The 22,134-nt window shown below is 48.5% G+C and overlaps 1 protein-coding gene across 1 annotated transcript in view; it reads left to right on the top strand.

Moving 5' to 3' along the window:
- The first annotated feature begins 2,520 nt into the window (after window positions 1-2,520).
- The window catches only part of RAPGEF3 (Rap guanine nucleotide exchange factor 3), a 61,107-nt gene continuing 41,493 nt past the window's right edge, over window positions 2,521-22,134 (top strand). Inside the window, exons 1-2 of the mRNA XM_056849539.1 lie at window positions 2,521-2,526; window positions 3,463-3,678. Coding sequence (XP_056705517.1) covers window positions 2,521-2,526; window positions 3,463-3,678 — 222 coding nt within the window. The remainder of the gene's footprint in view (window positions 2,527-3,462; window positions 3,679-22,134) is intronic.

Here is a 22,134-nt window from a genome sequence, read left to right as displayed (position 1 = left end):
TTTACTACCTGGAGGTTGGCAACCCTCCAAACCACCTCTGAACCTCTCTTACCTTGAAAACCCTACGGGCTCGCCATAAGTTGGTCATGACCTGGATGGCAAAAAAAACAAAACAAACCGTTTTCTTGAGGGCATTTGCATGTAAAACACAGCAAGCCTATCTTCTGATCTGTGCGCCCGCGAACAGTGCGTTAGATGTGAATCTGGGTTCAAATCCCTGCTCAGCCACGAAGCCTTCGAGCTAAACGAGATGCAATAGTGGGTACATCTACACATTACGATCACCTCTGGGTCAGCTGCGGGGATTTTCAGCCAGTCGTTGTGTGAATTCCTGCTGAGAATGCAGCTCTGAGACACGTGGGGCCTAATTCAGATGGGGATCACAAAGTGCTGGGAGCAGAGGGCTTCAGCCCTATCTCCTGTTCGGATTTCCTGATCTGAAGGCCCTTGGGAGGGAGCAAATATTTGCCCTGGCCGTGCCTGCTTGAGTGCTGGTGGCATGCACATAGAGTTGCCAGCCTCCAGGTGGGGCCTGGAGATCTCCCAGTATTACAACTGATTTCCAGAGACAGCGGTCTTTAGAGGGTGGACTCTATGGCTGCTTTAGAGGGTGGACTCTATGGCGTTCTACCCTTCTGAGGTCCCTCCCCTCCCTAGATCTCACCCTCCCAATGCTCCACCCCTTAATCTACAGGAATTCTCCAGCCTGGAGCTCTAGGGACACATGCAGCCCCAAATGGGGTAAGTAGAGAGCCCCTCGGGCTGTTTCAGATTGAGACAAATGGCACAGTGGTGAATAGCTTGCTCCCCCCCTCTCCTCACATGCCATGGTCTCAGTATATACACATTCATACATATATATGTGTATATATGTGTGTGTGTGTGTGTATAAAAAGCGTAAAGGTCCCCTGTGCAAGAACCGGGTCATTCCTGAGGTGACGTCATGGGGTGACGTCACATCCCGATGTTTACTAGGCAGACTGTGTTTACGGGGCGGTTATTCATCTTCCCTTTACCCCCAGCAAGCCGGGTACTCATTTGACCAACCTCGGAAGGATGGGAGGCTGAGTCAACCTTGAGCCGGCTACCTGAAACCGACTTACGTCGTGATCGAACTCAGGTTGTGAGCAGAGCTTTTGACTGCAGTACTGCAGCTTAACACTCTGCGCAACGGCGCTCCTGTGTGTGTGTGTGTGTGTGTGTGTATACACAGTATGTATATATATATATATACTGCGTATACACATACACACACACACACACAGGAGCGCCGTTGCGCAGAGTGGTAAGCTGCATATATATATATATATATATATATATATATATATATATATATATATATATATATATATATACACACACACACACACACACACACAGTATATATTTATATATATATACACACATTATACACACACACACACATATATATATACACACACACAGACACATATACACACAGTATATATATATATATACCCACACACACAGTGTATTTATATATATATATATACACACACACAGTGTATGTGTGTGTGTGTGTGTGTATATATATATATAAAGTGGGCACTGTATTAATTGGAGAGCATCTGTTTTAATAATCTGTGAGCTTGTATTTATGGTTTTAGATGTTTTATTATATGGCTATTTGTGGTTTTAATGTTGTTACCTGCCCTGAGCCTGGCCCTGGCTGGGGAAAGCGGGTTAGAAATTTTAATAAATGATATGATATGATATGATATGATATGATATATGATATATACATAAAAGATATTGACAAACTTTCAACCCAGATTTTGAGCAGGATAGGAAATGGAAGGGAGACACCCCCCCTTAAACTCAAATGTCCCTCCTTAATTGGGTCACGGCTGTCAAAAACGCAGCACCACGAGGGCCCAATTGAGTTTGGCTCAGAACACCCCCGTGCGTGTGCCTGCGGAGGTAAAGCTCTCTGCAGGCCATCGGCGAAGGAGCCGCAGCAGAGCTTCGCCCTCGGCTTTGAACTCCTCCAGACTTGCTCGACCAGAAACGTGGCCGCCTGCTGCATTACCAGCCTCCGGGGGGTGTGGTGCTCCCAGCCTCTGAAGAGTGCCTTTTCCAGCTGAGAGGTTCTGGGCATGTGGCCAAATGCTCTCCTGGCTGCAGCCTCGGTGGCGCTTTCCCTGCTGCTCCCAAGTCTCCAGAAGTGGGAAGGTGCAGGAGCTCAGGATACACACACACGCTCGATCTCTCCTTCTCTCCTTCTCCTTGGGACTGCGTGTCTGACCAGGAAGCCAGCGGCAAGATCCTGGTGGCTCCCGCCGTGTGCCAACGGGCGTGTGTCCTTGTGCCAACACATGGGTTTGCTTAGAGAATGGGCCGGGTGTTAACGGCGATCCAAATGGAGTCGGCGGTGTCGTATGCTTTGGGGCTTCTGCCTGGGGATTCTCCTGCCTGGTTGTGATCCTGAAAGAATCCAAACGGAGGATTACGCTCTCCTGCTCTCTGCGTGGACTTCCCGATGTGGACCATACGCAGGACATGGAGGTGAGCCGGGCTACCTGTTGAGCGGTCTGATTTAGGCTTTTGTGATCCTTCTTGGATATCTGGTTCCCCAGGTGAGTGCTAACTTCTCACCACATTTGGTCTGTTGTTGCAAAAAATGACAGAGCCTTGGGGCCACTGTGGGAATCGATGTGACCATCGTGTCCTGGGTTTCCCCAGATCTGAATCCACTCTGTCAGATTTGCATAGCCTAAATGGGCTATGGAGGAAGACAAATGTTGTCTAGCAAAGGAGGAAATCCCCCAGTGACCTTAGATGGCCCTAGATGGGGAGCAAGCGTGATGTGGTGGTTAAGAGCGGTGATTTGGAGCGGTGGACTATAATCTGGTGAACTGGGTTTGATTCCCTACTCCTCCACATGAGCAGCGGACACTAATCTGGTGAACCGGGTTGGTTTCCCTACTCCTACACAAGCTGGGTGATCTTGGGCTAGTCACAGTTCTCTTAGAGTTCACTCAGCTCCACCTACCTCACAGGGTGTCTGTTGTGGGGAGGAGAAGAGAAGGTGATTGTAAGCCGGTTTGATTCTTCCTTAAGCGGTAGAGAAAGCCGGCGCAAACAAACCAACTCTTCTTCTTCTTCTTCTTCTTCTTCTTCTTCTTCTTCTCCTTCTCCTCCTCCTCCTCCTCCTCCTCCTCTCAGCCTCGCTCCCTGCAAGCTGCATTACAGAGATCACAATGCTGACCTACCTTAAAGGGTTGTCGTAAGGATTATTGGAATAGCGTAAGCAAAAGACTTTGGAGATGTCGAAACACATTCTATGCCCATCGTGGGCTTCCTCTTGCAGCATGTTATAAGGTTGACCCTGCCATGGCACCAGCCAAATGCAGAGCAAGAAATAAGAGAAGAGTTGGATTCGATTCCAGTACCACAACAACAGGAAAAGGCTCCACGCTGTTTTTGTTTGTTTCCCCAAAGGTGGCCTTGAACGGGCAGGGAAGGTGGCATGTCAAGTTTCCACTTGGTGACTTCACCCACTCACCCCAGCTCTCTGGGGGGCTCACGGGGACCGGGACTGAAGGAAAGCTGCTCGACGTGATTTGGAGAAAGATGCACTTGTTCCGCAGCTGTAGCTACCAGATCCAGCTGGAGGGGCAGGCGGGGGACGCCCCGAGGATCCAGGGTATCCGATGGGTACGTACCAATGTTCTTGCACTGGGGTTTTGGGGGGGGCGGGGGGAGGGAAGGAGTTGGGGACGGATAGTGATTGGTGTGCTATCTTCTGTCAGATAAGAACCACCAAATGTCCCGATTGGTTGCCTGGTTTTGCACCAGGGTCTGTAATCACAGAAAAATTGGGAAGGGCCTTTAACCCTGAAGAGTGGCAGAGATTTTAGCTCCTGAAATGACTTAATCTCTAGTATTTTCAAGTACTTCTTCAAGTTCTTGAAGGCCTGTCGTATAGAGGAAAGTGCCGAGTTGTTTTCTGTTGCCCCAGAAGGTCGGACCAGAACTAACGGATTGAAATTAAATCAAAAGAGTTTCAGTCTAGACATTAGGAAGAATTTTCTAACAGAGTGGTTCCTCAGTAGAACAGGCTTCCTCGGGAGGTGGTGAGCGCTCCTTCGCTGGAGGTTTTTAAGCAGAGGCTAGATGGCCATCTGTCAGCAATGCTGACTCTATGACCTTAGGCAGATCATGAGAGGGAGGGCATCTTGGCCATCTTCTGGGCATGGAGTCGGGGGTCACTGGGGGTGTGGGGGGAGGTGACGTAGTTGTGAATTTCCTGCATTGTGTAGGAGGTTGAACTAGATGGCCCCGGTGGTCCCTTCCAACCTTATGATTTTCTCCAGGAGAACGTCAAAGTGTTAAATTGCTGACAGATCCATGTAGTTTTAGCTGGTATCCGTTAGGACTATCCTGTGTTTATCAAGACCATTTGGATATAAATTTTATTCTTCTGTAATTAATGTTTCCTTTACTTACCGGTCGTGGGCTGTACTAATAAAGAACTGAACTGATTGGTGTGGTGGTGAAAACAGATCGGTTTCCCCTGAGCGCAGGCATCCTGGCCGATGTGGCCGCAAACAGAAGTTTGTTATTGTGCCCAGAGCTGGTTTGGCAGCCTGCTGTGAGTCAGCCTGATAGTCAATCACTTGAGATTGGTGTGATCTCGGTCCCAGAAAGGACATGGGGCAGGGTTGTTGTTTCCCCCCACAATTGGAATCTATGTGCATGGTCGCTTTTAGCACTCGGGGGCTACCGAAACCTCTCGGTTAGTCCTGTAGCGTGCTCCGCAGTATCTCTTTTCGATCCCAGTCCCTTCTGCTCTGCGTTATTTCCCCCTGCCTAATCCAGTTAGTGTGACTAATGGCGAGAGCAGTTGGGCTAGTATTTGTTCAAATACATTTATTTGTGTCTGTCTGTCTCCCAAGTAGCTCACGGGACTCATAGAATCATAGAGTTGGAAGGGACCATACAGGCCATCTAGTCCAACCCTCTGCTTAAGGCAGGATCAGCCTAGAGCAGGGGTGGAAAACCTTTTTCCCCGCCAAGGGCCATTTGGATATTTATAACGTCATTCGTGGGCCATACAAAATTATCAACTTAAAAATTAGTCAACCAAGCCCCAAGCAGGCAGCTGCCCCAGATGTTCTCCTCGGCGCGGACAAGCAGGCAGGCATCCAACCGGTGGTGCACTCGCCCACCTGGTGGCACAGGATGGTCTGTTGCACTAGCCGGGCGTAGCCATCCAGCCGCATGCTGGAGTTGCTCCATGGTCAGGGGCCGGATTCTACAGCCGGCTCCTGCTACCTCCGCCTGCCGGGATGAAATGAGGACACACTGGCTAAGAACTCCCCCCACCGCATTCTGGCCCTGCCCCCTTTAAATCCTCTATTGCCGCCACTTCCGCCCCCTGCCCTCTTGTAGTACAGAGGGAATACGTTTCTCCATGGCCCGGGTGGGAAAGGGTTAACACAGTTTCTTGGGCGGTCCTAGCAGCTCCATAGCTAAAGACTCTTCTGCAAGGGGGGAAAAGGTTCCTTTTCTCGACAAAACAAACTCACATCCGCCTTGAATAGAGGCTATTCCTGTCCACGGGAGGGGGTGGATCACCAGTGTTAGATCCTTCTGAGCTAGAGATCTGCCAGGACCTAGAAGGGCCAGACAAATGATTTCGCGAGCCTTAAACGGCCCCTGGGTCTGAAGTTCCCCACCCCTGGCCTAGAGCATCCCTGACAAGTGTTTGTCCAGCCTCTGCTTAAAGACTGCCAGTGAGGGGGAGCTCACCACCTCCCCAGGTAGCCGATTCCACTGTCAAACAACTCTTACTGTAAAACTTTTCCCCCTAATATCCAGCTGGTATCTCACCTCCCGCAATTTAAACCCTTTATTGTGAGTCCTATCCTCTGCTGCCAACAGGAACAGCTCCTCTAAGGGACAGCCCTTCAGATATGTACTTAAAGAGAGCAATCATGTCCCCCCAGCCTCCTCTTCTCCAGACTAAACATTCCCAACTCCCTCAGCCTTTCCTCCTAGGGCTTGGTCTCCAGGCCCCTGATCATCCTCGTTGCTCTCCTCTGCACCCTCTCCATTCTGTCCACATCCTCATAACAACCTTGTAAAGTAGGCCAACCTGAAAGCGCAGGGGTGTTGTTGACTAGTGAGCTTCATGGTTTCCCTGGGATTCATAGACAGATGTCCCTGATCCAGCTCAATCTAGTACATTTGAATCCTCACCTTCCTCCAGGAGCTCAGAGAGGCACGTTTGGTTCTTTCCTTCCCTTTTTTTTACCCTCAAAACAACCCCGCGAGGTAGGCTGAGCTGAGAGGGGTTGGCCCAAGGTTACCCAGCAAGCTTCATAGCAGAGCGGGGATTTGAACCTGGATCTCCCAGATCTTTGTCTGACACTCTTAGTTGGCTCTCAGCTTTTCTTTACACCCTACTGGCTTAATTACAAAATTCCTACCTGGGACGCCTTAAATAATACCTTGCATTCATCCAGAGCTTTTAGACCGTGCAAATGATTTCACATATTATTTCAGTAATCTTTACAACGCCTCTGCAAGGTAGGTCAGTACAATTGTCCCTATATTACACCGGTGAAGAATTCATTGTGTTATGCATATGTGTCAAGAGCCATCTGTAATATACAATTAACGCCGTATATATCTCTTAACAGTGCGTTGGGTGCATCCAGCTTGTTGCACATTTCCCTTACTATACTTTCCGCTGCACATGGTATTTGCCCATGCAGGCCCTGTGACCCCTAGGGTAGCCTTTTTGGGAGGTCAAAAGGGACCACCACCACCCCCCTCTCTTCTCCGCAGCGGAAAAGCTGTTTGGACCCAACCCAACGAGCAGATAGTAACAAGTGACAATCGTACACAGGTGTGAGTGGCTGTGTGTACACAAACCGTGAATCAACAAATGCTGCAGGCGTCGATGTGTCCTTTGGGCTATTGAACTCCAGATCCTGTAGCTGGCACATGATCAGAGCGAAATAATTGCGCGAGTCTCTTCTCCTATCTCACAGAGAAACAATTACTTTCTAGGCAAACTAAGAAAGCTCAAGATTGTTCTTCCTTCCCTTACGAGAAGATTGAGCAATAACCCTTTTTTCTCACCTGCTATTTCCCTGCTCGCCCTGACCTGGGTGGCCCAGGCTAGCCTGATCTCGTCAGATCTCAGAAGCTAAGCAGGGTCGGCCCTGGTTAGTATTTGGATGGGAGACCACCAAGGAATACCAGGGTTGCTGTGCAGAGGAAGGCACTGGCAAACCACCTCTGTTAGTCTCTTGCCATGAAAACCCCAAAAGGGGTCGCCGTAAGTCGGCTGCGACTTGACAGCACTTTACACACATTTCCCTGCTCGGGAGGGAAGGGAGCGTGGTATAGCCCGAGCTCCAGGAGTTTCCCAACTTGGATCTGGCAACCATACTCCCCCATCCCTTGCCGGTGATTGAGGGGGGGACCTGGCAACCCTAACTGCAGGTAGGGTTGCCAATAGGGTTGCCAGGTCCCCCCTGGGCACCTGCAGGGGAAGGGGGGGGTAGAGTTGCCAGATCCAGGTTGGAAAACTCTTGGAGATTTGGGGATGGAGCCTGGGGAGGACAGGGACCTCAGTGGGGTACAATGCCATAGAGTCCTGCCTAGGGTTGCCAGGTCCCTCTTTGCCACCAGCAGGAGGTTTTTGGGGTGGCGCCTGAGGAGGGCAGGGTTTGGGGAAGGGACGGACTTCAATGCCATAGAGTCCAATGGCCAAAGCGGCCATTTTCTCCAGGGGAACTGATCTATATCAGTTGTAATAGCAGGAGATCTCCAGCTACTACCTGGAGGTTGGCAACCCTTGGAAAATGGGAACTGGGGCTTATAACAACGGTTTGTGTGAGCGTGTGCGTTTTGATGGATCCCTGTGGAAGGGTTAAATCCTTCCTTCATTACAGCCCTGATAGCTCTGCATGGCAGTTACCGACCTTTTGAAATCTGCCAAAAGACTGATTGTGGATCTCCCGTGTTCTTTCTGTTCTGGCCCTCAGCGATGAATCAGAAAATCCTTGTTTGGATTTCAGCTTTGCCATTAATTGTGAGGAACCAGTCTGGTCCGTTATGAAATGATACCTATTAGGTGCATTCTATTTCCTCTTTTTTTGATTGCATAGCTGATGAAGCCCATAGCGAAACGTGGTCACATGATCTAGACAACATGTCCTATCAATGACGCTATGGATTAATTCTTGATGTTTGTTCCCAAGCCTTCTGTCTACTTCTTCCTGCAAAAGAGAAATGCAAGATTATATAGAACTAGCATTTTCAAGCTCTGTGATCTGAATAACTTACCTTTGAACTTGTTATATTATATCAGTTTCTGACAATTGTTTGAATTGTCTAGGCTGGGAATTTTTTGTTGTATATATTTGTGCATTTTGTTCTGTTTGTATTTTTGCTTATTTCACCTTTTCACTTGTCACTTTAATATATTTGTATTTATATCATATTGTTCTTGCATGCTGTTTCTGGTTTGCTTTGCCATTCATTCATCCCGTGGCTTTCGGCACGCTTCTCTTTCTCTCTCTGGGTTGCTAATTTCCAGGTGAGGCCTGGAGATCTCCCAGAATTACAACTGATCTCCTGACTACAGAGAACAGTTCCCTTGGAGAACAAGGCTGCATGGGAAGATGGACTCTATGGCATTGCGCCCTGCTGAGGTCCCCTGCCCTCCCCAATCCTTGCTCTCCCTAGGTTCCATACCCCAAATCTCCAGGAATTTCTCAACCCAGAGTTGGCAACCCTCTCTGAGGCTCCCCACCAGCAATACTGGGATAATAATACGAATCTACTTGACAGGGTTGTTCGGAGGATTATAGCTAGGGTTGCCAGGTCCCTCTTCACCATCGGTGGGAGTTTTTTTTTGGGGGGGGGAGCCTGAGGAGGGCGGGGTTTGGGAAGGAGAGGGACTTCAATGCCGTAGAGTCCAATTGCCAAAATGGCCATTTTCTCCAGGTGAACTGATCTCTATCAGCTGGAAATAAGTTGTAATGGCAGATGATCTCCAGCTAGTACCTGGAGGTTGGCAACCCTAATTATAGCAAAGCGGCCTTATACGACACACTGGGTTTGAAAGCGCTGTACAAATGCTAAGCATTTTTTTTTAAAAAAAATTGTACAAACAAAAGAAAGGAGGGCCGCACCAAACCAAACAGAGAGAAGAAAACACACTTGGTGCAAGGGAAAAATATTTACTAAATTAATTGTCTCTACGGGTTTCACATATGCTCCTTCAGAGGGCTCTTTCTTAACTTTGTGATTGTTTCATTGCTTGCTTGGGACGTTTGACTTAAGAAAGATCCCCCTGAGGAAGCATATGTGAAATGCATAGGGGGAATATTATTATTATTGTTGTTGTTCTTGTTGTTAGAGTTGGTTTTTATATGCCAACTTTCTCTACCACTTAAGGCAGAATCAAAACTGGCTTGCAATCACCTTCCCTCCCCCTCCCCACAACAGCCACCCTGCGAGGTAGGTGGGTCTGAGAGAGCTCTAAGACAGCTGTGACTAGCCCAAGGTCACCCAGCTGGCTTCGAGTGTAGGAGTGGCGAAACCAACCCAGTTCACCAGATGAGCCTCCGCCGCTCATGTGGAGGAGTGGGGAATCGAACCCGGTTCTCCGGATCAGAGTCCACCGCTCCAAACCACCGCTCTTAACCACTGCACCAAGCTGGCTCTATTTTTCCCTTGCGCCAATCGCTGTTTTTTTGTCTCCGTTTTAAAAAAAAACTGGGCCAGGGTTCAAATTGACATCAAATGTGTGGCCGGGCAGATGCTGAGGGCCCGGAGCTCTAGAGAATTGTTCCAAGCTGACAGCCCCCTTCCATTGCCTTTGCCAGCAGTTCAATTCTCTTTACTCAACAAAACAAAACAACAACCCAAAAAAAATTCAAGAGAAAGAAGGCTCCCCGGGGGCATTCCTGGCTGTTCTCTTTGGTCTCAGGAAGGGCGATGGCCTCTGGGAACAGCGGTAGCCCGAAAGAGTCAGGAGGAAAACGGCAAGCCCCGGGTCTTGGACAGCTGCCCAGGTCAACCGGATTTCTGGCGACAGGCAGACTCTCCGGCCCCTGGGTCTGTAGGCAGGAAAACGTGGAAGTGACAACCCTGCTTCGGAAGCGGCTGGCGTTTTGACAGCTGAAACACGGAGAAGGCGACTGGAATAGCAATTCCGAAACCGAGAGGGCGCGACGTGAGGCAGATAAGGGAAGGATGGGGAATCCCAACGAGAATGCTGGGACTGGACCTATTGAACTGAACCTGTCAATATTATGAAATCAAAGTTGAATGGTTAGAGCCAAGGAGAAGAAGAGTTGGTTTTATATGCTGACTTTCTCTACCTTTCTCTACCTGACTGGGAGCCAGCGTGGTGCAGTGGTTAACAGCAGTGGTTTGGAGCAGTGGACTCTAATCTGGAGAACCGGGTTTGATTCCTCACTCCTCCACATGAGCAGCGGTCGCTAATCTGGTGAACGAGGTTGGTTTCCCCACTCCTACATATGAAGCCAGCTGGGTGACCTTGGGCTAGTCTCAGCTGTCTTAGAGCTCTGTCAGCCCCACCTACCTCACAGGGTGTCTGTTGTGGGGAAGGGAGTGGAAGGTGATTGTTAGCCGGTTTGATTCTTCCTTAAGTGGTAGAGAAAGTCGGCATATAAAAACCAACTCTAGGTGCCTCTAGGAAGCCCACAAACAAAACGACTGCAGCAGCATTGTCCTGCGTGTGCTCCAAAGCACCTAATATAACAGGCACACTCCTCTGATCTTGGAGAGAATAGGTATGCATCATGACTAGTATCCATTTTGACTAGTAGCCATGAATACCCCTCTCCTCAGTGAACATGTCCACTCCCCTCTTCAAGGCTTCCAAGTTGGCAGCCATCACCACATCCTGGGGCAGGGAGTTCCAAATTTAACTACTGTTAGGCAGTTTATGCTTGGTAATTAGCAGCACATTCCAGGCTGAAGTGCCGCTCATATTTTTTTGAATTCTTCATGCTGAACCGTCATTCCAGAAGTCACTGCGAAACTGGCTCATATCTGCTTCGCATTTCTTAAGTGCCCCTTTAACGGGGCCTTTTTAAATTTGCCCAGTCCCCGCCTCAAAGCATCCACCCAAGGAAGCACGAAGAATCACAGCCGCAAGTTAGCTATGCAAATAACGATTGCTAATGGATATGCAAATGAAGGAACGAAGGAGCAGGCAAGTGTGGGTGGAATTTGTTTGACTTTCCCCTCTTGCACCAGGACTGTGAATAGGCATTTTAAAGGTTGGTTTTTAAAAAGGAGCTTTGAGCAAGCATCAAAATCGACCCTGCATAAATGGCCGTGGAGATCCTTTTAGCTGGAGAGGCTGGGGATAGAATCGAGACCCTTCTGCTCGCGAAGCACGTGCTCCACAACCAAGGCTGTGGTTCCTCCTGCCGAAGTCAGCAGCCAGACAAATTTGGCCACAACTAACCACTTGCCTGGAAAACAAATGTCACCTCTTTGGGGACAGTCCTGAATGAATAAACTGTTGACCATCTTGCCAGCCTTTTATAACAGTCTGGTTCGGAAATGAGCTAGACTGGTCTCCTTCAGGCCAGAGTCCCCCTGCCCTTCGCCCTATCAGGGTATCTTGCGTTCCTGACTGCAGATTAAATCTTATATATCTTTCTAGAGTGCGGCAGCAAGGAGGGAACTTCTGACGCTTCCCGAAATAGCCCGGTTTTCAGTCTTTTTTTTTATGGGGCGTAGCCTGATATTTGAAACATAAGAACATCAGAAAGGCCCTGCTGGATCAGACCAAGGTCCATCAAGTCCAGCAGTCTGTTCACACAGTGGCCAACCAGGTGCCTCTAGGAAGCTCACAAACAAGACGACTGCAGCAGCATTTATCCTGTCTGTGTTCCTCATAGGGCTGTCAAAAAAAAATCAATCGGTACAGTTCGGATTCGGCCGAATTTGGCCCTTGTGAGTTCGGTACGTGCCGAAGTCCGAACTCCCCCACTTCGGATCCATTCAATTCGGCGGGAATTCAAAGTTCGGAAAAAAAATTCGGCCGAATAAAGCCATTAAAAACACAATCGCGCTTTTCCACGGCTCTGGGGGGGGCATTTTTGGGCTTAGAGGTCCCAAACTTTCAGCAGAGCTTCAAAGGACGTATATTGAAAGACTCCCCAAGTTTTGTAAAGATTGGGTCAGGGGGGGCTGAGATATGGGCCCTGAAAGGGGTCCCCCCCACCCTTAATGTGCATCTCTCAGCAGAGCTTGCCGCCCACGCACAAAGCTCCCAGCCCCGACAAACAGCTGATGAGAGCAAGGGCGGGGCAGGTGCTAAGAACTCTGCAAAGCAACACAACTGAAAAGCAACACCTTTGCAAACATGCAAAGGGCGGGGCAGGTTGAAGAATTTTGCAAAACAATACAACTGCAAAGCAACACAAGCACGCAACAGTGCAAAGCAACACCTGACACCTGGGAGTTTGCATACCATGGAAAGGGACAGAGGCAGCTAGCTATGCATAATGAGCAGGTGGGGGTGGAATTTCTCCTTTTGCATTGGACTTGGGACCAGGCAGATGCATTCTTTAAGTCACCATTTGAAAACCAGTTTTGAGCAAGCATCAAAATAACCTAACTGATCTTATGAATGAGGAAAAACCTGAAGAATAAAAATGAAGCCCCCCCTCAAACCAGGGAGAGAGAGACTGGAGAGGGAACACACACCCCAGGCAGAACCGGCAAAAGCCCCCTTTGGCTTCCCCCCCCCCACAGAAACTGCTCCCTCCCCACACACACACACACAGACTCTGCTTTCCCCCCCCACACACACACAGAAAAGAAAAATTATAGATTAAAGCCCCCAAAGGGGTCTTACTGTGGCTGTCTTCTGTTCCAGCAGGAGGGGCTGGGAGGCTGGGTAATCCAATATGATTCCATTTATATCCAATATGAGATCCATATGTATGCATCTCTCGAGGGTGATCCATTCATCCCAATAGGGAAAAGGGGAAAGCCCATATCTCGGGGGCCCCTGACCCAATGTTTACAAAACTTGGGTGGTCTCTTAAAAAGCCTTGTCTGAAGCTCCGCTGAAAGTTTGGGGTCGGCACACCCAAAAATGCGCCCCCTGCAGCCACGGAAAGAGAAAAGGGGGGGAGCCGATATTTCAGCCCCCACTGAACCCATCTTTACAAAACTTGGGTGGTCTCTTAAGAGGGATTGTCTGAAGCTATGATAAAAGTTTGGGGGCTGCACCCCCAAAAAAGCGCCCCCTGCAGCCATGAAAATGGAAAAGGGGGGAGAGGAAAAAGGGGTGGAGCCCATATCTCGGGACCCCCTGACCCAATGTTTACAAAACTTGGGGGGTATCTTAAGAAGCCTTGTCTGATGCTCCGCTGAAAGTTTGGGGTTGGCACACCCACAAATGCGCCCTCTGCAGCCATGGAAAGAAAAAGGGGGGGAGCCCATATCTCGGGACCCCCTGACCCAATGTTTACAAAACTTGGGTGGTCTCTTAAGAAATCTTGTCTGAATATCCCCTGAAAGTTTGGGGTCTGTACCCCCAAAAATGCACCCCCTGCAGCCACGGAAAGGAGCGAATGTGCACAAGCACCCCCTCACACACACATGAGGATTTCCCTCTCTCTATCTCTTTCCCCGGCCGGCCGCACATCAGCTGATTCCTCCAGTACTCAATCCTGACTGATTGGCCAGAAGAAGACCCAGCTTGGCCACCGATTGGCCGGGGGAGGAGAATGCTGCTTACTGAAGGTTATGCTGCTTACTGATGGCCCCGAATTGGCCGAATGTATTCGCGAACTCCCGAACTTGCTGAATTTGCCCCCCCCGGTTGCCCGCCAGTTTTGAGTTCGGTTCCTCCCGAACTAAAAACCGCCGAATCAAGGGAAATTCGGCTGATTTTCAGTTCGGGCCGAACCGAATTGACAGCCCTAGTTCCTCAGCACCTAATATAATGGGCATGCTTCTCTGATCCTGGAGAGAAGAGGTATGCATCATGACTAGTATTCATTTTGACTAGTAGCCATAGATAGCCCTCTCCTCCATGAACGTGTCCAGTCCACTCTTCAAGCCTTCCAAGTTGGCAGCTATCACCACATCCTGGGGCAGGGAGTTCCACAATTTAACTATGAGTTGTGTGAAGAAATACTTCCTTTTATCTGTTTTGAAACTGTCACCCTCCAGCTCCAGCAGATGATCCCACATTCTGGTATTATGAGAGAGGGAGAAAAGCTCTCTCCATACCATGCATAATTTTATAGACCTCTACCATGTCTCCCCTTAAAAAAAGATAAAGGTCCCCTGTGCAAGCACCGGGTCATTCCTGACCCATGGGGTGACGTCACATCCCTACGTTTCCTAGGCAGACGTTGTTTACGGGGTGGTTTGCCAGTGCCTTCCCCAGTCATCTTCCCTTTACCCCCAGAAAGTTGGGTACTCATTTTACCGACCTCGGAAGGATGGAAGGCTGAGTCAACCTTGAGCCGGCTACCTGAAACCGACTTCTGTCGGGATCGAACTCAGGTCGTGAGCAGAAGCTTGGACAGCAGTACTGCAGCTTACCACTCTGTGCCACGGGGCTCCTACGTCTCCCCTTAACTGCCTTTTTTCCAAGCTAAACAGCCCTGAACCACTGCCACTGCCGGAGACATACTCTTGTCTTATATTGTGGTGGTGGTAGTGGTGGAAAGTGTGGTCAAGTTGCAGTCAGCTTACAGCGACCCCGTAGGTTTTTCAAGGCAAGGGGTGAGCAAAGGTGGTTTGCCATTGCCTGCCTCTGTGTGGCGACCCTGGACTTCCTTGGTGATCCTCTCCTCCAAGTTCTAACCAGGGCTAGGGTTGCCAACCTCCAGGTACTAGCTGGAGATCTCCTGCTATTACAACTGATCTCCAGTCAATAGGGATCAGTTCACCTGGCCGCTTGGGCCATTGGACTCTATGACATTGAAGTCCCTCCCCTCCCCAAACCTCTCCCTTCTCAGGCTCCGCCCCAAAAAGCTCCCGCCGGCGGCGAAGAGGGACCTGGCAACCCTAACCAGGGCTGACCCTGCTTAGCTTCTGATATCTGATGAGATTGGGCTAGCCTGGGCCATACCAAACTTTGGAAAAAAAATGGTTTCCATCTCCATTGGAATCTCTCTTTTTCATATTGGGTCACTTTCTTGGATGGCAAGATTTCTGGATGGATTGGCCTCCTGAAGCCTGCAAGAGACAGCTGGAAAGCAGAAAACCGGAAGTACAATGATCCTAAGTAGAGTTGAACCCTTCTAAATCCGTTGAAGTCAATGGGTTAGAAGAGTGTAACTCTGTCGAGGATTTCACTCTCAGTAGATGAGTGTAGTTTACCGGTGCTTTACTGCTAGAATCTTTGAGACGTCCTCCAGCTACTGTAAGGGTCATACCTGGCCAACACCAGTTTGATATTAAAATAGTTAATTACTCTTTTCACAGTGTGTTTGTGGGTGACAATGGGGAAGGTTTTAGAACGGGACAAATCTTGGCATATAGTAGGCTGTTTTCCAAGGAGACACAACACAAAGATCGTGCACCTGTCTTGTAGCTTCCTTTTCCTCAGGGCCTCCTCCTAACCCTATATTAAGAGCCAGTGTGGTGTAGTGGTTAAGAGAGATGGACTCTAATCTGGTGAACGGGGTTGGTTTCCCCCACTCCTCCACATGCACCCTGTTGGGTGTCCTTGGGCCAGTCACAGTTCTCTCTGAACTCTCTCAGCCCCACCTACCTAACAAGGTCACTGTGTGGGGAGGGGAAGGAGATTGTAAGCGGCTTGATTCACCTTAAAAGATAAAGTCGGCATATAAAAACCAACTCTTCTTCTTTATTTTATTTATTTTACTTCATTTATACCCTGTCTTTCTCCCCAAGGGGTTTCAAAGTGCTTTATCATCATTCTCCTCCCTTTTATCCTCACAACAACCCTGTGAAGTAGGTTAGGCTTAGAGCAGGGGACTGGCTCAAAGTCACCCAGCAAGCTTCCTTGGCAGAGTGCAGATTCGAACCTGCGTCTCCCAGAGGGCAGTCCAACACTCTAACCACTACACCACAGGGGCTCTCTCTAGCTTTTACTCAGTTTTACTAATTGAAACAGGACTCCCGTCTTTGTTATTAGCAGTTTAAGGGAGGGGGAGATGTTTGTGTAAAAGAGATGTATTTTTTTTGCAACTGTAAAATACTAGTAGCAAAGGGGGGGATTTAGTTTTGATTACTGAAACCAAGCAGTGGCTGAAGGGTTAAACCTCTTTTCAATCCCACATGGACCTGAGGTGAATTGAGGCTTACAGACCCACAATTTGCATTCAGTGGAGGGACAGACACACAGCACCTTTCAGGCGCCCTTATTCAATGCTAAATATTATGGAAGAGAGGCTGATTTTTCTCCCAGAATGTCTGACTTGACTGTCATGGTCCTTTTTCAAACTGTGTTTTTATTGTGTCCCTGGGTTGTTTTTGAACTAGCTTTAGGTTGTTTTAAAAAATTGTTACGAGCTGCCTTGGGTGGGGATGTGGGGGGGAATCTTGGCTGGAAGGCAGTGTGTAAAGCAATTAAATGAGTCACAATAAATCGGCAATTTTGACTCTGCCGAAGTGGTAGCAAACAATAACAGAAGTGAAATGCTTGCTAATGCGGACTTACGCTACTGCTATTTGGAAAAGGTGGGACTGATCCCAAGAATATGAGCTTGTAAGATCGTTGTCAACAAGGAAAGAAGAGCGGCACGCTTGCAGGTTGGTTCAGGCCAGGGGATGTTATGTATGTACACACGGACTTAACAGGGGGAATAATATCCTTCCTGGGACTGGACTTTCCCTGGTCTCCCTAAACCAGTGACCTAAATCTTCTACAAGTATAAAGGTCTCCACACCATTGCTCTGGTAATGCCCCCCACCTCCCGATTCGATTCCCCACTCCTCCACATGAGCGGCGGACCCTAATCTGGAGAACCGGGTTCGATTCCCCACTCCTCCACATGAGCGGCGGACTCTAATCTGGAGAACCGGGTTCGATTCCCCACTCCTCCACATGAACGACAGACTCTAATCTGGTGAACTGGGTTGGTTTCCCCACTCCTACACATGAGGTCAGCTGGGTGACCTTGGGCCAGTCACAGTTCTCTCCGAACTCTCTCAGCCCCACCTACCTCACAAGGTGTCTGTTGTGGGGAGTGGAAGGGAAGGCAATTGTAAGCCCGTTTGAGACCCCTTTCGGTAGAGAAAATTGGGGAATAAAAACCAATTCTTCTTCTTCAAATACCCGGCAGCAACTGTGTTGTAACTAATGCAACTCGTCTCCGTCTCAAACAGGAGCAGGCTCATCCGCAGTGCAAATATCAGTCCCTAAATTATGTGCTCCGATTACAATGTGAATGGCTTAGTCTAACTATACTCGATCTTAGCCAAAAGGCCGAGAAGCTTAGTCTAACGTAGGTGGGGGATACTTTTTCTACAAGATATTTGTTTTTGAAAATAGGTTTGCAATGGGGGTGCAAGTTGTTTGCCTTGCCAAGGGCGCAAAAAAGCCTGGCATCAGCCCTGGGCACAGGGCAGCATCAAAGTGCTCAAATGCTTTGGAAAGGGCTGGTCGGAGGGTGCCTCGGTTTAGAGAGTTTGACTCACCTATGCTCCTGGGCTAATCCGCTTACCTTTTCAGCATTATCTCGGCAAAGCAGGAGGTGGCAGAAGGTCCCTGGCACGAAGGCCTGGCACTCCTGCCCAGCTGACGTAATACCTTCTGATAGTGCAGATTAGGCAGCTTTTAGTTCTTTTCCAGGACTCTGTTGCATGGTTTGGGGCAGTGGACTGAAAAGGTTGCAGCGGCCTGATTATTATCTGGTTTTAGCTTTGACCGTATATTTTGTTCCTTTCCGTTGCATGGCCTCTGACAGTGAGCCACAACACAAGGTATTCCCACTGCATCAGCGGCCTTTTTATGCATGGTCTGTTTCCACTGGATCTGCTGTTCTCTAACTGCACAGTATTTGCAGACAAATTCTCAAACAGTATAATACAGGGGCTTTTTGCCCCGAAGAAATTCCAGGAGTACCTTGAGATCAATTAAGCGTCTCCAGCGAAAATGCGGAGCTTCTGAACCCCGTGTGAGCCCCCGAAAACTCTGAAAACTCTGCTTTGTAATTGGCTGGGGTGTATTTTTTTGAAATGTGTCACCAGCCCCCGCCAGCCCTGCAGCGAGATTCTTTCGTTTGATCTGAACCGAGTGGCCATTTTACAGCCAAAATAGAGAATGGTCTGGACAACCCCATTATGCCAGCTGACAACTCTTTTCTCCCGTCTGTTCCCATTGCTTAAATGTGAAGGTGGAGGGCAGATAGGGGAGAACCCTGAATGGCTCAAAGGCTTTGGGGGAGGGGAGGGGAGGAAGGAACCTAGGAACTACTTGACGCATTTGGAGTCACCGGACATTCGCAGAGCTTTCATGCTCACTAGACTTAACATTCTTCCCTCAGCTATCCTACAAGGAAGATACAAAGGAATCCCTTTTATTGATAGGTATTGTCCATGTAAGACTGGGGATCCTGAACACTTAACTCATGTGCTGTTGTACTGCCAGCTTTACATGAGGCCGAGGAATACTTATATTAAACCCCTACTGCCTAGTGAACAGAATCTTTCAGATCAGCAGTCAGTGATGTACATTTTATCTGATAGAAACCCTACCGTTACCCAACAAGTAGCTAGTTTTCTCCTGTCTGCACAAAGGATTTGTGAGCAGTTTGTACGTACTTCTAAGTAGTGTCTTTTTAATGTAATCTGTTTTAACCGATTTTGTAATTCTGTTTATTGTATACTGATATAAATTCCTAATACAGGTAATGATGATGATGATGACCATAGGAACGGAGGGGCTCAATTCCTTGTATTTTGCTTTGGTTTGCAATTCTCTGCATCTAGCCACCACGGATTTGTTTTATAACTTGGGTTGCCAGTTCTGGGTTGGGAAATACAGGGAGATTTGTGGGGAGGAGCCTAAAGAGGGTGGGGTTTGGGGCGGGGAGGGACTTCAGTGGGATATAATGCCATAGAGTCCACCTTTCATTCAGCTGCATAGGGCATTTGTGATTATTTCAGCGTTCTCTCAATTGTTCTACCTGAAACTGACCCACACGCCCTATGAAACTGACCAAATGAGTAGCCTGGTGGTATTCCAGCATTATTATCTTGCTAGTGCACTGGCAAATAGCTTCAAGGGGAGGGGTGAACTGATCTCTGAGATCAATTCTAATAGCGGGAGATCTCCGGCCACCACCTTAGTGTTGCCAGTTCCAGGTTGGGAAATACCTGGAGATTTGGGGGGTGGAGCCTGGGGAGGGTGAGGTTTGGGGAGGAGAGGGACTTCAATGGGGTATCATATCATAGACCCCACCTTCCAAGGCAGCCCTTTTCTCCAGGTGAACTGATCTCTATTGCCTGGAGATGAGATGTAATAGCGGGAGATCTCCAGCCACTACCTGGAGGTGAACAAAGACAAAAATCATGCTGACCTTGGCTATGCAAAAACAAAAACAGCACTGGGGCCAACCAGAATACAATGCAAGCAATGTCTAAATCCTCTGTAGTACTGTCATAAAAAACACTCATAAGGACTCAGATATAGCTATAATGAAAATTATACACATATACAAAGATACAACCCCTCATTCAATATATCCAATAAATCCAATAGTCTCAAAAGACATGTGCAATTACTTCACACTCCTAAGGAATAACCAGTTCTCAAAGGCATAAAATAAATATCAGCATAATACAAAGAATACCACAAACATAGAGTAGATAATGCACTCATTCAAACATCAAATAAGCCAATAGTGAAGATGTTGGGACTTTAGTTAGAAGTAGATAAAGAAATAAGATGTTAATATAATGGTTAAGTTTTTACTGATTATGATATAGAATACTGATTAAAGAAGATCTAGAATGGTAGATATTAGATTGTGGGAGACAATGAAGTATGATTATAATGATTATAATGAAATGATGAAAATGGTGTGGACCCGTTCCTAATATTAACCTTGTATAACATTACAATTGTCCCTGAACCCTCTTTTCTTTCCCACTTTGTATATAAAAAAACTAATAATTTTTTTTTTTAAAAGCCAATAGTGATCAATTTCAGCAACTTTAACGTGGTGAGACTATTGGATTTATTGAATATGTTGTATGAGGGATTGTGTCTTTGTATATGTATATAATTTTCATTATACCTACATTTGTAGGGTTGCCAACCACAAGGTACTAACTGGAGATCTCCTGCTATTACAACTGATCTCCAGCCAATAGAGATCAGTTCACCTGGAGAAAAATGGTCGTTTTGGCAATTGGTCTTTATGACATTGAAGTCCTTCCCCAAACCCCGCCCTCCTCAGGCTCCGCCCTGAAAACCTCTAGCTGGTGGCGAAAAGGGACCTGGCAACCCTATATATTTGTCCTTATGAGTGTCTTTTATGACAGTAATACAGAGGGTTTAGACATTGCTTGCATTGCATTTGGATTGGCCACAGTGCTGTTTTTGCACTACCTGGAGGTTGGCAACCCAACTTATGGATCCTGTGGACCGGGGGGGGGGGGTGTTAATTTGCAGGATTGGAGGCTGAGCCATTTAGCTTCTGCAATCCAAGAACGTTGCCATGGGGAAGGGCTGGGGTGCTCTATGCCCCACCTAGGCTTAGCATGTGCTAATCTGATCTCTGGACGGCAAGCCAGTCGACATGACCAGGCCTGTGTCAAATCTGGGGCACACCTGTCTAGTCCCCGGCTAACCCTGAGGCCCTTTCACTTATGAACCGAGCCCGGGCCCGAGGCGGTTTTGATTGCTTCTGGCAGCAGGCCGCGTTAGTGATGTTTGCCGTGCAAACACACCACAGGGGCAGGGAAGCTGTTTGCGCTCCTCGGCTGGGGAAGAGAGACGCCTCCTCGGCAAGCTGGCAAGGGACCTTGGGAGGGAGAGGAGAGCGTCCGGAGAGGACATTTCTGGGAAGAACACAGCCTGTGGCCTGCCGCTTCCTGTCCTTTCCGGCCTATAAAGGCTGGCTTCGGCTTTCAGCTCTGGCCAGCTAAGGGTTGATTATTCCTGAAAACCTATTTTCAGCGTCTGGACTCGAGCCTAGAATAACTGCAGTAAACATTGAGATGGGCATCTGAAAAGATGTTGCCGACACAGGCGTGAGAAGTTCCTGGCAAGTTGAAAGTAGGGTTGCCAACCTCCAGGTACTAACTGGTGAAGAGGGACCTGGCAACCCAAGTTGGAAGGCAGCTCCTGGTTGGGAAATACTTGGGGCGTTTCTTTTTTTTTTTGGCGGGGGGAAGCTCGAGGAGGGTGGGGTTTGGAGAGGGGGGGAACTCTCTGCCATAGAGAAGGGGTCGGCAAACTCATTAGTCAAAAGAGCCAAATATCAACAGTACAACGATTGAGATTTCTTTTGAGAGCCAAATTTCTTAAACTTAAACTATATAGGTAGGTACACTGTTTATTAACTTAATAAACTTTAATTAAAGTTTTAAGTCTTAATTAAACTATAGGTACACTGAATAAAACTTGATATCATACTTAATAGTGATCTTATTTATTGATAAAAATTAAATTGTAAGTCCCTGCCATTTCCCCCTCCCCATCTGGAGTCCTCGTCTGGAGGTCTGGTCTACCGCCATAAAAGCCTATTGGTAGACCTGGCCTCCGGCTGAGTCCCATTGGGAGGCCAGGTCTACCCACTGGCTTTCTTGGCAGTAGACCTGGCCTCCGGAGACCCATAGAAGCCAATTGGTAGACCTGGCCTCTGAAGGGGGACTTTTCCCCCCTCCTTGGAGTCCAGGTCTACCGCCAAGAAAGCCAGTGGGTAGACATGGCCTCCCAATGGGACTCAGCCGGAGGCCAGGTCTACCAAAGGAAGCCCGCCCCGCCCAACAGCTGATAGGCGGGCGATGGGGGCAGGAACCGCCGAGCCGTCCGCCCAGCAATCGCGCAGCTAGAGGGGAGGGGGAGAGACAGCGCGTTCGCTTGCCTGCTCTCTCTCTCTCTCTCTCTCTCTCTTTCTCTCAGGCGCGCCAGCTCCACAGCCCGGCTGCCGGCGCGAG

The sequence above is a fragment of the Euleptes europaea genome, chromosome 1 (assembly GCF_029931775.1).
Source record: "Euleptes europaea isolate rEulEur1 chromosome 1, rEulEur1.hap1, whole genome shotgun sequence".
In the NCBI taxonomy this organism is placed as follows: Eukaryota; Metazoa; Chordata; class Lepidosauria; order Squamata; family Sphaerodactylidae; genus Euleptes; species Euleptes europaea.
The sequence above is the reverse complement of the archived record's forward strand: the minus strand, read 5'-3'. Positions and strand labels throughout refer to the sequence as shown.